General features: G+C 44.1%; 1 protein-coding gene across 1 annotated transcript; it reads left to right on the forward strand.

Moving 5' to 3' along the window:
* Positions 1-976: 976 nt before the first annotated feature.
* KDELR2 (KDEL endoplasmic reticulum protein retention receptor 2) lies at positions 977-13,669 on the forward strand. The gene is made up of 5 exons (XM_032125966.1): positions 977-1,183; positions 7,706-7,806; positions 10,241-10,399; positions 11,425-11,677; positions 12,445-13,669. Exons 1-5 carry the CDS (start codon positions 1,093-1,095, stop codon positions 12,477-12,479), a joined length of 639 nt encoding a protein of 212 aa, XP_031981857.1. The 5' UTR covers positions 977-1,092; the 3' UTR covers positions 12,480-13,669.
* Positions 13,670-14,179: the final 510 nt, after the last annotated feature.

Raw genomic sequence — 14,179 nt, forward strand, 5'->3', positions numbered from 1 at the left:
ACTGCCCACTGAACTATGCTGGTCCTGTTTTAGGGATTCAAGACTCTGAAGAGGCAGCATGCTCTTTTGAAGAGTGCTTCAGCGTGCTTCTTATTGAAGAAATAATTTCTTTTTTTCTTGGAAGTTTACACAGAATCACAGAATTGTTAGCGTTGGAAGGGACTGCTGGAGATCACCCAGTCACACCGTCCTGCCAAGGCAGGGTCACCTGGAGTGGTGACACAGGAACGTTATTTGGAATGTCTCCAGGGAGGGAGAATCCATGACCCTGAAAAGCCTGTCCCAGTGTTCTGCTACCCTCCATGAAGAAAGTTCTTCCTCATGCTGAGGTGAAACTACTTGTGTTTTAGTTTATGGCCACTGCTCCTTGTCTTGTCACTGGGCACCACGGAAGAGTCTGGCACCATTCTGGCACGGGTTGCCCAGAGAAGCTGTGGCTGCTCCATCCCCGGCAGCGTTCTAGGCTAGGCTGGACAGGGCCCCGAGTAACCTGGTCTGGTGAGTGGCAGGGGGCGGAATGAGATGATCCCTAAGGTCCCTTCCCACTGAAACTATTCTGTGATTCCATGATTCTGTGAGCCTCCTGGCACCCACCTTTGAGATATTTATATGTATTGATGAGATCCCCTCTCAGTTTTCTCTTCTCCAGACAAACCAGCCCCAGCCCCCGCAGTCTCTCCTAAGAGAGACGCTCCAGACCCCTCAATCACCTTTATGGCCTCCGCTGGACCCTCACTAGTAGCTGATGTAGATTTTCACACTGTTGGACTACAAAACATAATAAAACATACCTATAATAAAATATATATTATATTCGCTATTAAATATATATACATACACACATATCAGCTGCGCGGCCGCCCCAAGGGCTGAGTCCCGCGGTCGCTCCGCTCCCCTCGCCCGGGCCCGCGGCTGCCGGGGCGGCCCCGCCGTGAGGGCGGCGCGGGGCGGGGCGGGCGCTCCCCCCGCTTCCCGGCGTGCACCGGCGCGGGGCTGCCTGGCCACGTCCCCGGGCCACGTCGCTCGGTGCCCGCTGAGCTTGCGCCATCTTCGCTCCCCGGCTCCGGCTGCGCCGCCGCCTCTGTCGCCGCCATGAACATTTTCCGCCTCACCGGGGACCTGTCCCACCTGGCGGCCATCATCATCCTGCTGCTCAAGATCTGGAAGAGCCGCTCCTGCGCGGGTGCGTGCGGAGGCCGCGGGGCGGGACAGGCCGGGCGGCTCCGGGCCGCGGAGCCCCGCGGGAGCCCCGCCGGGGGCCGGGCGGCATCGCCCCGAGCTCGCCGCGGCCGCGGGGTGCTGCGATCGCCCCCGAAGGACCGCGGCCCGGGGAGAGCCCAGCGAGCTGGGGGGGGGTGGGTCCCGCCTGTCCCACTGGCCCGGGAGGCGGCCCTGGTGAAGCGGGGAAAGGCGGGGAGGGCATTTTCCCCCCTGGGGCGTCCCCGAGGGCCCCCGGGGCGGGCAGGCAGAACTCGGCCCGGGCAGGTGAAAAGGGACGGTCGCTCCCGTCCGCGCAGGGAGTGGGCTCTGCCCTCCTCCTGACCTCCCCGTGACTCGGCCCGCTCCAAATCCAGCGCTGGCGAAGCGGGTGAGCCGCCGGGAGAGGGGGAAGGAGGAGGCGCATCCCCGCGTCGGGGTGGGGGTGCGCCGGCGGGAGCTGCCATTCCCTGAAAGGTGTTGTGGTTGCCATTATTTGTACTTTAATCCCTGTGCACCGCCGCTCCGGCTGTCTCCGGGAGGGTCGCTCCTTCCTTATGTAACTGCCCGGCGGCAGGCGAATGAATGGGGAGGCCGGTTTGGAGGGGGAGGAGGGGAGGAATTCGTCCCCCGCGGAGCGGGCAGCCGCCCTCCCTCCGTCCCTTCGTCCCTCCGTCCTTCCGTCCCTTCCCTCGCCTGCCCTGGCTGCGCCCGGCCTCTGGGCCGCCGGTGTACGCGGCAGCCCCGGGTTTGGTGCAGCGCCGGCCGCCGCTGACTCGTGGTTCGCAGCCTCTGAAGTTTCCTCGTTCTTCCCGTCCCTCCGCAGCGGCCTCACACTCCCGCTCTCCTTCGCTTTTGTGCAGGAATTGAACCGTGTTTCGTGCCGCTTTTAGGGCTGATGGAGGGCTCGCTGCTGGCCGGGCCAGCTGCAGTAGGAAGCGGTCGGAGGGAGATTCCCGGCGGGAGCCGCGGGCCTGTGTGACGTGGCAGCGGGAGCTGCGCCGGGTCCCGGCCGGGCGAGCCCCGCTCCGCCGCCCCCCGCTGCCGCTTCCCCCCCGTTCGGAACGGGCATGCTCCAGTTCCCTGTGCCTTGGTTCGCTTTCCCCCTTCGGCTGTACGGTGTGGTGGTTGGAGGGAATTGCAGGCAGTTCCCATAACCGCAGCGTAGCTGATTTCTCTCAGAAAACTGGGGGTTGTTGTCATTCAAAATGGGCATTTCCGTGCGCTGTGTGTTATGTGGATCGGACCACACACCCTGGGAATACCGCTTTCGTTGTGCACGGGGCTTTGACTCTGAGCTTGACTTTGCCTTCTTTCCGGTGAGCTTCTGCTTCTTTAGTGAGGGCGATTGTTCTTGAAATCAGTTTGCCATGTGTTGATGATAACTGTTCAAATACCACGTTAGCACTGTTGAAAAGATGTATCTGTAAAGTCTTTAGTTAAAAGCAAGAAGAATTAGTTGAGGTTGTAACTTGAAATAACTGAGAATGGGGAAATGAAAGAGATTTACACTACAGGTAGGAGGAAGTAGAGGTTCTGTATGTTTTCATGTCAAATCACTGGCTAATCACTTGATAGCACAAAAAAACCCAGTAAATGAATAGTTTTGGTTTTTATAAAGTAAACTAATAGCTTTGGTTTTAAACACACTTAAAGTAAAAACTCTTCTTAAATTTACAGAAGAGGTCAGGGAAATGACTCCATGGCCCACATGCAGCAGTAGTGCAGAACTATTGTTCCTGACGTCATGGAGCACAAGAGCACCTTCCTGATGAACTTACCTGGCTCACGCTCTAGTGCATCAGGAATCCTGCCTGGATCTGGCAGGAGAGGGCCTTGCCTCCTCCAACTCTTGCGTAGAGTTTTGTCCTGTGTTTGAGAAAGGCAGTTGAGATTACAAACTGCAAGAGGGTTAATGATCTAAAAACTGAATATCATTTACTGTCTGAAGAAGGAAAATGAGAAATTCTGTTGCAAAGCTGAAATTCAGATAGGATTTGAGCCAAGAGAAATTTTTAAGTGACCTTTGGATGTGAGGTTATTTACACAGTATAGCACAATGTGACCTGGTCCCGTCTTTCTGCTTAAAAAGTGATCTGATGCTGCTTTCCTTAAGCCTGTTGTGATTGAGAATCTCTGCTGCTAGGGGTTTATTCATAAGAAAGCAGCCTCACACCAATCATTGGTACAGCTTTCTCCAGGACAGAAAAATAAATGGCGTGTATGACACAGGGCCTTCAGCTCTTCCCTTTCTCAAATAAGCCAGCATCCCTGGCCACAAACACACATGCATAAGGTCTTTCAGTAGAAAATATTTGCTTAATTCATTTTCCTGAGCAAAAAAAGAAGAAACAGGGATGTATTTGTCAGGGGTTGTTTCTTTGGTGTCTTCCAGTTCTGCCTGAGTCCTCAGGAGTAAATCCAGACCCATGTTGCTGCTGTGAGATTGGTGTCTGAGGCCTAACAAGATTGTCTAGAATGAGATTTTTATTTTTGGGGCTCTATTCTGTTCCTCCTAGTGGTTCATTGTTGTCCGTTGAGGTTTCTATTGATAAAAACTTTGTAAATATATATTTGCATATGTTTGTAAAGTCATGCATGACAGTAACCCCTAAGTAGTTACCAGTTAATGTTGAGCAGCTACGAAGAGCCTCTTATTAGGGGGCTTTATGCTGTTCCTTTACATTGTATGGTTATTAGAGCCATTTATAAATTAAATAATCTTATACCTTGTGGTTATTGGTGACTAAGGAAACATGGGCAAACCAGCTGCTGCTTGAACTGTGACTTTTGAAGCAGTAGAGGCTTTGAAAATAAATAAGGGCTTCTAACTGCTGGCTGAGCTGCAGCCTGTGATCCATGAAGAGCTGGCAAACCAGATGGTGCCGACTCCTCTCTTCTGGTTGTGTCTGTGTGTGTCTGAGGCCTTTGTTCCGGGGGAACGCAGAGGCCTGTAAAATCAGCTGGAAATGAGGGAGACAGCCTGTGCACCTCTGCTGCAACCTGCTGTTTTTTGAAGACTCATAGTCCCCATTGCCTTTCTTAAGCAGTGACTCCTCTAATTGAGGAAGATAGGTGAGACTAAGCTCATCTGCACTTTGAATCAGTCTGTGTTTTCAGTGTTCAAGAAACTTAACTTTTTTTTTTTTTTCTAATTTAGTCAATAGGTTGAAAAGAGAACAAGGGGAAAGCAAATCAAATCATGACTTCAGAATTTTAGAGCTGGCAGGGAAACAATTTTTTGCATGTCTGGTTATTGGAGTTTCCAAATTTAGAATTTGGGAAAATGTTTGCTACTCAAAATAACAGCTCAAAAGTCATTAGGAAGAGCCATGGAGCATGTAGTAGGTAACTCCATTATTGACATCATGTCATAATTAGGAAATTCATGAGACTTGAGGAATCCCATGCTTTCAAACATTGTCCTGTTCAGACTGCATTTTCTTACCCATTTCAAGTCAAATTACATTGTTTGCAGTGCAAATTACTGCCTGAAAATTGATTTGCATTTCTCTGTGTCATTTATCAAGTGTTAAAGGTGACCTGCAGTTGCAGTGCTGTCAAATTATATGCTGTATGCTCTAAAAAAGTGGTGTAGGTAGTAAATGTGTAGTACTTTTGCTAGGTAATGTAGCTGTGTCTCTATTTTATGTGCCTGCTGTGGACCAGATAATATGCGAAGATGAAGATTTCTGACAGTACTCTGCCATAGGCTGCTGCTAATTTGTCTGTATTTTTCAAAAACTGCTGCTTTAGGTAGCTTTGGAATTTTTTCTCTGTCTTTGAAGGAAAGTATTCTCTTTGTCAGTTGGAAAATTTATCTTTAAAATTAGGTTGGGTTTTTAAATTGGTAGCACAAGAGTCTTAATACTAGTATGTTATTAGCAGAACCAAAGAAGTTGTGGTTCTGTGGCTGATGTGGACTTGGTACAGAACGAAACTACTTTGTTTTAGAAAGTCTGCGAAGTTTCCGTGGCCAAGTATGGACTGCCCTTCCTTAAGAGAGAGGATTTGTTTGTGGGTTTTAAGGCTGTGATGTGCTGTTCATAGTTGGTAAGTGCTGTACACACTCCACAGCTCAGTGTCTCTGCTCCTGCCTGTTAATTCTTACCTGCCTCACCACAGCAAAATGAAGTTGATAAGAAAGTACTACAATTTCAGCTCTGCCCTCCTGCCTGGCTGTGAAAATCACCTGAATTAAAGTTTCATGCTATGGCTTTCAGCCAAGCTGGAGCACAGAAGTTGAAGGAGTTTTTCCAGGTGTGAGGATGAAACAGAATGGAGAGGTTTGGCTCCTCCAAATTTGAGCCCAGAGCTTTGGAAAAAGAAATAAAACCATTTTTATTTAGCTCAAGAACTAAGTATAATGTTTGTGGGAGTAAAAGGAAAAGGGAGAAGGATGAGAATATCACTGTAGCCTCAGTGTATTGCAGTTGCCAATGGTGAGCCAGGGTCAGTGCTGTGACACGTATATTGACACATTTCCTAAAGTTTTGCATCAGTGGTACAAGAGTGTGTTTACCTGTTCCCTCCTCCTGTTTTTGCTTATGGTTTAGATGTTTCTCCCAGATTGCCTGTCCCTTCACAGGCCTTTGGTTTACACTTTAAACCTTGCCTAGTCTAGTCTAGTCTACTTAACTTGAAAATTAGTTTGGGTCTAGGGTGGGTTTCAGGATTTTATGACTATTCTGAAGATTCAAAAATCAGTGAGTATTGAAAGTCTTAATAAAAATTACAACTTTGGGGTTGAGGAGGTGAGACTGGCAATGGCTTAGAAGAATTTGTCAAGTATATTATATGTGTTTGTGACAGTACATCCAGATCCAAATTTATAGCTGTTATCAATAATTAATGTCTCTTATATGCTTCCTCCCCCCCCCAGTTATTTGCTAAAAGAAAATAGCATGCTAAATAATTTAGCTTAATTATATTCTGTAGTGAGATGCTGTTCTGTAATCTGTCCAGGTGGATTTCTTTGTCCTGTGGGTTCTGACCTTAGGACAGCTTTGCTTGCTGGGAGGTTTTATTGACAAGTCCTGATGCCAACAAGCACACCTGGGATGAGCCCGGAGTGCTGCTTCAGCTGTCTATGCAATGTAGTTGTAGTTCAAGAAATGTCAAATGTATTTTTTTCTAAACTTTGGGAAGTGGTTTGCTTGTGATTTTTTTTTTTTGTGGGGGAGGGTTGTTTTGGTTTTTATACTTGCAGCTTGTGTTTTACAGCTTTACAGCCCACAGGTTTTGAGGTGGTTTATGTTCCCTGTACTGCACTCGAGCTGTTCTGTTGGTGGTACATCAGGCTCACCTTGCAGACATTTCACATGTGAAAGTTGCAAACACCCCCCTTTCTAATTGTTACTGTTTCAGCCATTCCTGTACTTCATATGTTAAATTTCTTCATTTGGAGCAGCCTGTTCCATGTTCCTTAAGCTGGAGTGAAAAAGGACTTCAATAGCCATAGCAGACTGCCTTCTCTTAATTGCTTTATGGCACTGTTGACAAAAGCCTTTCTAGAAATATCTCTATATAAAAGGACAAGGATTTTCAGCCTTGCATCATAACCCTCTCCCTACAGAGTATTTTTCCCTCTTGTTTTTTGAACAAGACTTGCATGCTTAGCTGAACAGATTCAATTATTTTCACCCTGGATGACTGAAAACAAGAGTAATTGGAATAACAAGACAGAGGCACAGAGTAGGTTGTTTTGTCCCCCTGCTGTGACACACCACCACATCAGTATTATGGAGCGATGCTTCGCCTCAGTTTTCAGAAGCTTTTAGTGACTGATTGTGCAAAGCTTTTATGCTTCTAACTGTGCTCTAGTGCCTGAAGTTAAGTACAAACAAACGTTTTGACATTGGGGCTTTGACCTAGAATCGAAAGTTGCTTTGAAGATGCGGTGTAGATATCTGACATTTTCTCTCACTTCCCTCTCTTTTTAAAATTTTCTTTTAGTACATAATAACATGTGGGCTTGATTGTTTGATGTTTTTCTCACCATGTGGCCAATTGAGTCTGTGAATTGAATTGTCTTATGTTTTAAAATCTATGTATTCCTCTAAAATCCCGTTACTGGTGCCCGCATACCTTCTGCTTGTCACTGGGTCTGTTCTGTCTATTGCCCTTGTGCCTTTCCAGTTATTCAGCATCTAAAGATTGTACTGAGGCATGTGACAGCTGAGAACTGAAAACTAATGCAGCCTTGCCCAGTGATAATACAGAACAGATAGCTTGCAGGTGATGTTTTTGGAGATGACACTACCTGCTGTAACTTCTAAACCTTGTGTAGTGCCAGCACCTGTTGCAGTACAAGGTAACTTACGTTCACACTACTGAGCTATATGGGCTTAGGATTCTGTTTGTACAGCTTGGGAACTTGGATGTTGTTCTAATTTTGTGATCAAGTTGCTTAAAAATGAAGGATATATCCTTTCTCATCCCGGGTGTCAAGTGTTTCAAAGCACCTCATCACTTTCTGAATAATTAATTATTTCCTTTGTCACTTCAGGTATTTCTGGGAAAAGCCAGCTTCTGTTTGCACTGGTCTTCACTACTCGTTACCTGGACCTCTTCACTTCATTCATTTCATTGTATAACACATCTATGAAGGTAGAGTATACTGAAGAGTTAGAAAAGCCAGTGATGTTGCATGCAGAGTGCATAATTTCATTAATAAAAGCCACTTTGAATGACCCACTGCACAATTGTTACAGAGTAAGTTCTAGATGGGCTTTAGATAAAGAATGTGGAAGATGGACTCAAAATCCTGCTTCTTTTGCTGCACTCCACATCCAATTTTAAAAAAACTGTTTGTATCAGGACTGTGACATTTAGAACAAATGGCATTGTGGTTATTGAAAATAAAAGCTTTTGGAAAAACAGTTCAAATAAACTGTATTCCTCAACTGAGACATTAAAGCTCAACTAAATCTCCTTTATTCACTACAAGGTAAATTAGTATTCAGAATGCACTGCCAGAATTGCAGCTAGTGTCTGGTCAGAGGCTGATCAAAAGTTGACAGGAGTGAGCTCTAAGGAATGTAGCTTCTGTGAGTTATACCCTGTCACTTGCCCACTGAATGTCAGTGAGCCTGAATTTGAGTTTGTTACTTCTTATTCATTCCTGCAATTTCTGGTGCTGAGTACAAGAAAACAAAGCAGTAGTCTGGGAGAGGGCAGTATGTTCGTGCTTTTTAAATCCAATTCCTTTATTCTTGGATTTTCCTGATGCTTTTCAGCTTTAATTCAGAGGGCAGTATAACTTTGCCAAGAGGAAAGACTAAATAATCAATAAGGCAAATCATACTGAAGAATTAGGGAAATAATACTGTAAAATAAAATTTTGTGTCTTAAGCTCACACTTGCTTTCCAACAAGTGAAATGTGTATGCTTAAGTTTTAATATTAACAGTATAGATGAAGGGCTGTGGATTAAGTAAAATATTCTTGAAACAGAAGCTTTTTCCATCTGCAGTTTCTGATTGGAAGGAACTGTTAGGTGCACTAAAGGAGCAGGTGGGGGGGTTTTGCCATTTATTTATTTATTTATTGGTTGTGATTCAGGGCCATGACCACATCTTTGTTCTGCAGCCCTCCTAACCAGAAAAGGAATGAATGTGGAAATACTAACTTTGAAAATGGTTCAGTTTCAAAGGTTACTGCTTAGAAAGACTGTTGGATATAATTGTCTTTTCAGCCCATTGTTGTAGTGTCAAGATGAAGCTGCTTGAGTATCCCAACACAACTTTGTGTTCTATTTGCATACATTTAGGAGTATATAATGTTACACAGTCACTGAGAATAGTTGAGAACTTGAGAGAACTTCAGTTGAGAAGTCGAGAGTTGAGATTCTTGTGATGAAGAAATCTGTAATATAAGAAATTTGGATTCATTCACACTTCCTTAGTGTCTCTTATGACTATACCAGCTGTGATTAGTTTACATCTGTAGTAAAGGTTCTCTGTATCCTGTCCTGTCGTCCTTTATCTTTACTCAGCTGGGATGCTTGTGTAGCAGAGCCTTTGGATTCTGAGCTCCTTAATACAGTATTTGTAGGATTTTGTATCTGTGAGCAGAGCTTTTAGTGATTAATAGCATCTGCAAACAGTTGGATTTTTAATCTGTTACTTCTCTGTTGCAAAGAAGCCTTTTTTAATGTGATAAATGGTTTGGAGCATTTAATCTTTGTGCTGGAACTGGCAGAAGCTAAAATATTTGTCTAGTCTGCTGTACTGTGTTGACTCCAGGACAATGAGCTCTGTCCTGATGATGGCAGATTGACCTTTAGAAAGTCTTAGATTCTCTCTGGTTCTGTTTTCTCACCTGTAAAATCAAGCTTTTTGCTCATTCCACAGGGAATAGCTATAAAGTGTACTGTGCCATAACCATTCAAAATGGTTAGACATCAGCTCAAACTGAATTCTGGTTCATTGCTTCTCATAGTCTGTTAGTCTTGCAGGTTTTGTGGCCTGGTGGCTGGTGAAGAGCAGTGTCCAGTTGTCACTCTTCAGATTTTAGAGATGTTTAAAGGTCCAAAGCAAACCAGCTTGTTTGTGATATGTAAATGGTTGTCTGAATGGGGCTTACTGAATATTTTTTTAATTGCCACATGAGCCACACCACGCTGGGCATTTTGAATGTAGAAAGGCCCCTTCCATTATTACTGTGTCTATGCACCTGCACATTTTTAACCTAAAGGTTTGGGGCCAGTGCTTCCCCTGCAGCTGCAGAACATGTATTCCTTCTCCAGTCACTTCCTTAGTTCTGTCTACTCTGGAAAGGGTCTTCACCTTTGGGCAATCAGTTCAACCATGTGATGCCTTTAAAGCAACAAAACCAGTAGAGCCCAGAGTCACTCATTTTGAATTATTACTCTGCTGACAAAAGTTAAGCACCACCAACAGCCAGCTAAACCACGTAAACAATGCAAAGAATCCAAAAAGACCACACTTACTCCTCTTAGTGCTTATTCAGGCAGTGTGATTTAATCCTGGAACCTCTATGGATTGTTTTGGTGTTTTGTTTCTTTCTTTCCTTGCCCTCAGCTTATCTACATCGCTTGCTCGTACGCCACCGTGTACCTGATCTACATGAAGTTCAAGGCCACCTACGATGGAAACCATGACACCTTCCGAGTGGAGTTTCTGATAGTTCCTGTTGGTGGGCTCTCCTTTCTTGTCAATCATGACTTCTCTCCTCTGGAGGTGAGTTGATTGTGGGCAGGAGATTATTTATTTTTTCCTTAAAATATTTAGAATGTGAAGATGAGCATTTTTAGTCTGACTGGTAAATGGTTGAAGGGTGTCTATGTTTAATAGGTTCAGGCTAATGCTTTCCTCAAAGAATCTGTGTGGTGCAGATGTCTGTGCAAATTTAAGGCACCTCAGGAGATCAGCATTGATTATTTCATTTAGCAGAAGACTGTGTTTTTCCCAGTACACTCTGATGGCTGTATTAATTCAGAATTCCTTTTGTTCTGTTTGTTAAAGAAATCCCCAGGAATGCAGTTAGTGAATAGTTGGTGCCACCTGGTGAAAACAAAAGGAATTATACTACTACTTAAATTTTATAGAATTGCAAATGGTCTAGATTAATAAAAAGAATTGCATTATATTTAAAGTGCAGCTGTGTGTTTAATTGCAGAAAAAATATGTTAAAAATGTAATTATAGGGAGTTCAAACAGGGAATTTTTCCTACAAAATAGAGAATAACTTTAGATGCTTGTTTTACGTGGACTGAGGTGCATTTTTATATTGGGGTTAAATGAATTTATTATAGAGTAAGGGAATTTGAATTGCAACACTTTGAGACGTATTTTAGATTTTGCTCTGTGTTAGCTCACTCTTTAAACAGATAAAAAATGGAGAAACATTAGGGGTGAAAAAGGACTTCATCTTCCCTGCAGATTTCACAGCATGGGCTCTGTAAGCTGTATTTCATGGTAATGTGAACTGGAAGCACACAAGTTCCCTCACAAGTGAACTTGTTGTGTGCCAGCTCAGCAGACAACTGGTTTGGAGAGTCTGCTGTCTGCCAGGAGAGTTCCCTCCTACCATCCTCTGGTTATGAAGCTTTCACTTTGTTTTTCCTGTACCAAGGAAAGTTTGCCAAAATACTGTACCTGTATGAATAGGTATTCATCCATAACATTGTTAGAGAGTGAGAATGTTTTCTGTCCTACTGTTACCAGTAAGACAGTTGAATTTACCTGTGGTTTTGTCCTTTCAGATACTGTGGACCTTCTCCATCTATCTGGAATCGGTTGCTATTCTCCCTCAACTTTTTATGATCAGCAAAACTGGGGAAGCAGAGACCATCACTACTCACTATCTTTTCTTCTTGGGTCTGTACCGTGCCTTGTACTTAGTCAACTGGATTTGGCGCTACTACTTTGAGGGATTTTTTGACCTCATAGCTGTTGTTGCTGGTGTGGTCCAGACCGTTCTGTACTGTGACTTCTTCTATTTGTATGTTACAAAAGGTAAGTAGTGCAGTAACTTCCAGCTTCAGGTTGTGGAATGTAGCAGTTAACAGGTTTATAGGATCTGCTGCATCAGCATTAGGAGCTCGTTAATTCTGTGTGCAAATTAGTGCTGAAATATCCTTAATTTATCAAGTACATTTTTGCTTCCGGGGAGCATTTCTGGGGTATGGGTAGAATATAAATGTATAGATGGTCTGATGAACTTTTGGAAAAACTTAAGTATGGCTAAGTATATTTTGCTGTTGCCTTCCATGGATAAGCATGATCCTCCTGCATCCCCTGACTATCTACACCGTTATGTGCAGGTCCTGTGCTTACAGACACACCTTTCTCAGTGGTTTAAATACCATAAAAGTTGAAAGTGTTTTGGATGTTTCTGTTCATGCTGAACAGACAGACACTTCTGCTGGGTGCATTAACAATTCTGCCCTTACTCACATCTCAACTTCTATCATGTAACCACAAAGCTGCATGGGGCTGTGTTGTTTTAGTCATAATTCCTAAGAGACTGTGGTGAGCAGCTAGTATGTCCTATGAGGATGAAAAGTGGGAATTCCTGGGTGCCACAAGAGGGCAAGATGAGAGTTGTTAATTCTAGTTTTACCAGTATGTACTGGAAGGAGAGAGGCAGTCTGGCAGGACTGTCTGCAGTGGGCCTATTTGGTGTGAAAGGTTTCGGTCCCTTGCACATTTTAACAGTGTTTGCTTCTCCTACATCACAACTTTGTTTTGCTGACTGTTTTCTTTCCCACTTTTCCTTGCAGTTCTCAAGGGAAAGAAGCTCAGTTTGCCAGCGTAAGTGCCAAAACATCACCAGCATCTGTCCTTTTGGATGCTTGGACAGAACAATCCTTATCACAAGCAAAGGCGAAGATGCTTGAGACAGAAAGTCAGAAACACAGCTCTTTATAGTGCAGGTAGTCATCAGCGGCTCTGTAAGAACGGAGGAAAAACAACCAGCAGATTTCTGTTTGATGCATCTTGCCTTTATCTTTTTTATTACTATGTATAAAGATTTTTTACATAAAGAAACTTATACTGTATTAATAAATTCAGTGTATGGTTTCAATTGGAATAGTTCCAAAAGTGAGATTTTTGTGAGATTGTTTATGACCAGGAACAAGTGCAAACGTTTTTTTTTTTAATTTTCAAGATTTTCTTTGAAATGACTGATATTTTTTCTTTTTTTTTTTTTTTTCAGTGCACAAATATGTGCATCCTTGATGGATGGTAGTCATCTGTTCTTTCCCTTTGATTCAGTTTTCATTCCACTATATTTATTTTTTTTTCCAAAAGGCGAATATATGTCAACTCTAAATCTGAAACCACCGATGTTTGATGTGATGTGCTGGTGCCCAGTCTTTGTGCCATCTGCTGACATGGAGTTCCTTATTCAAAATGTATGTTGGTGCTAGAAGGGGAACAGTCACATTTTGTAGTTGTTCCCCTTCTAAAACAGACTGATGGCAAGAGGGCAGCGAGGAAATCACTTGAGGCCACAAGGACGGGCCCTTTCCTGTTCTGCCATGATGTCTGGGAAGGTCATCCCAATAATGAAAGCACTTGGCAGCCCAGGTTGTGAGGGGTGAGAGATGCGATCGTGTTACTTAGTGGCAAATGTTTGTGACTGTGTTGTTTGTTCAGGAAGAGAAGGTTAAATATCTTGGATGTCCAGCCCTGCTCCACCATTACAGCTGTAGGAATGGGAGACTTGTAAGTTGTTGATTACAGAAATCTGTGGGTGATCATTTGAAACAATATCTACATTTTCTTATTAATGAATGCTTTATAAGCAATTTCCATGTTCAGCTTCAAGTGGTTTTCAATGTCACTTTTGGACAATTAATATTTTTTTTATAAACTTTTCAGAATCAGCAGCACCAGTTACCATTCTTCATCCTTTAAATGATTCCCTTTTTTTACTGAGCTGTTGCATGATTTATCCTGTGTTACCATCCTCAATAAACACTTTATGAAATGGTGAAAACAGTTTGGTTTTATATTTTTTTTTCATTCCTGAACATGAAAGTTTTCTGTTCGCCTGGGACTGGATGAAACGTTGCAGTGAGGACAAGTTGGTTATGTCCTTGCTGTATTGAAATATGAAGTCTTTAAGGCTCTGAGGGGCATTATAACTGATGGAAACGATGACTGAGTTCTGCTTGTTTAGTAAGAGCTCAGTCTCCAGCCGGGTGCAGAGGAGGATTTAGTGCTTGTATGTGTTTTATCTCCTTCAATTTAATTTGCCGTCGTTATCTCCCTCGTCAGTGCTGGTTCTCGTTCCTAAGCCCAGCTGAGCAGTGTTTATTGCAGCCGCGGTGCTGCCATCCCTGTCCCAGCGCTCCCCAGCGCGCTCTGTCCGTGTGCTGGACTGGCGGGGCCGGGCCGCCCGCTGAGGCCCGCGGGAGCTCCGGGCGAGGCCGGAGCCGCCTCCTCGCTCTGTGCCGGCACCGGCGGCCCTGCTCCAGCCTCCTCACGGGGCGGGGTGACGTCACTGGC

This window comes from Corvus moneduloides, chromosome 16 (assembly GCF_009650955.1).
Source record: "Corvus moneduloides isolate bCorMon1 chromosome 16, bCorMon1.pri, whole genome shotgun sequence".
In the NCBI taxonomy this organism is placed as follows: Eukaryota; Metazoa; Chordata; class Aves; order Passeriformes; family Corvidae; genus Corvus; species Corvus moneduloides.

Coding starts and splice junctions, on each gene's coding strand:
- KDELR2 (XM_032125966.1), top strand. CDS start 1,093: ATGAACATTTTCCGCCTCACCGGGGACCTGTCCCACCTGGCGGCCATC. Junction 10,400..11,424: donor ATGACTTCTCTCCTCTGGAG/GTGAGTTGATTG, acceptor TTGTCCTTTCAG/ATACTGTGGACCTTCTCCAT. Junction 11,678..12,444: donor CTATTTGTATGTTACAAAAG/GTAAGTAGTGCA, acceptor TTTTCCTTGCAG/TTCTCAAGGGAAAGAAGCTC.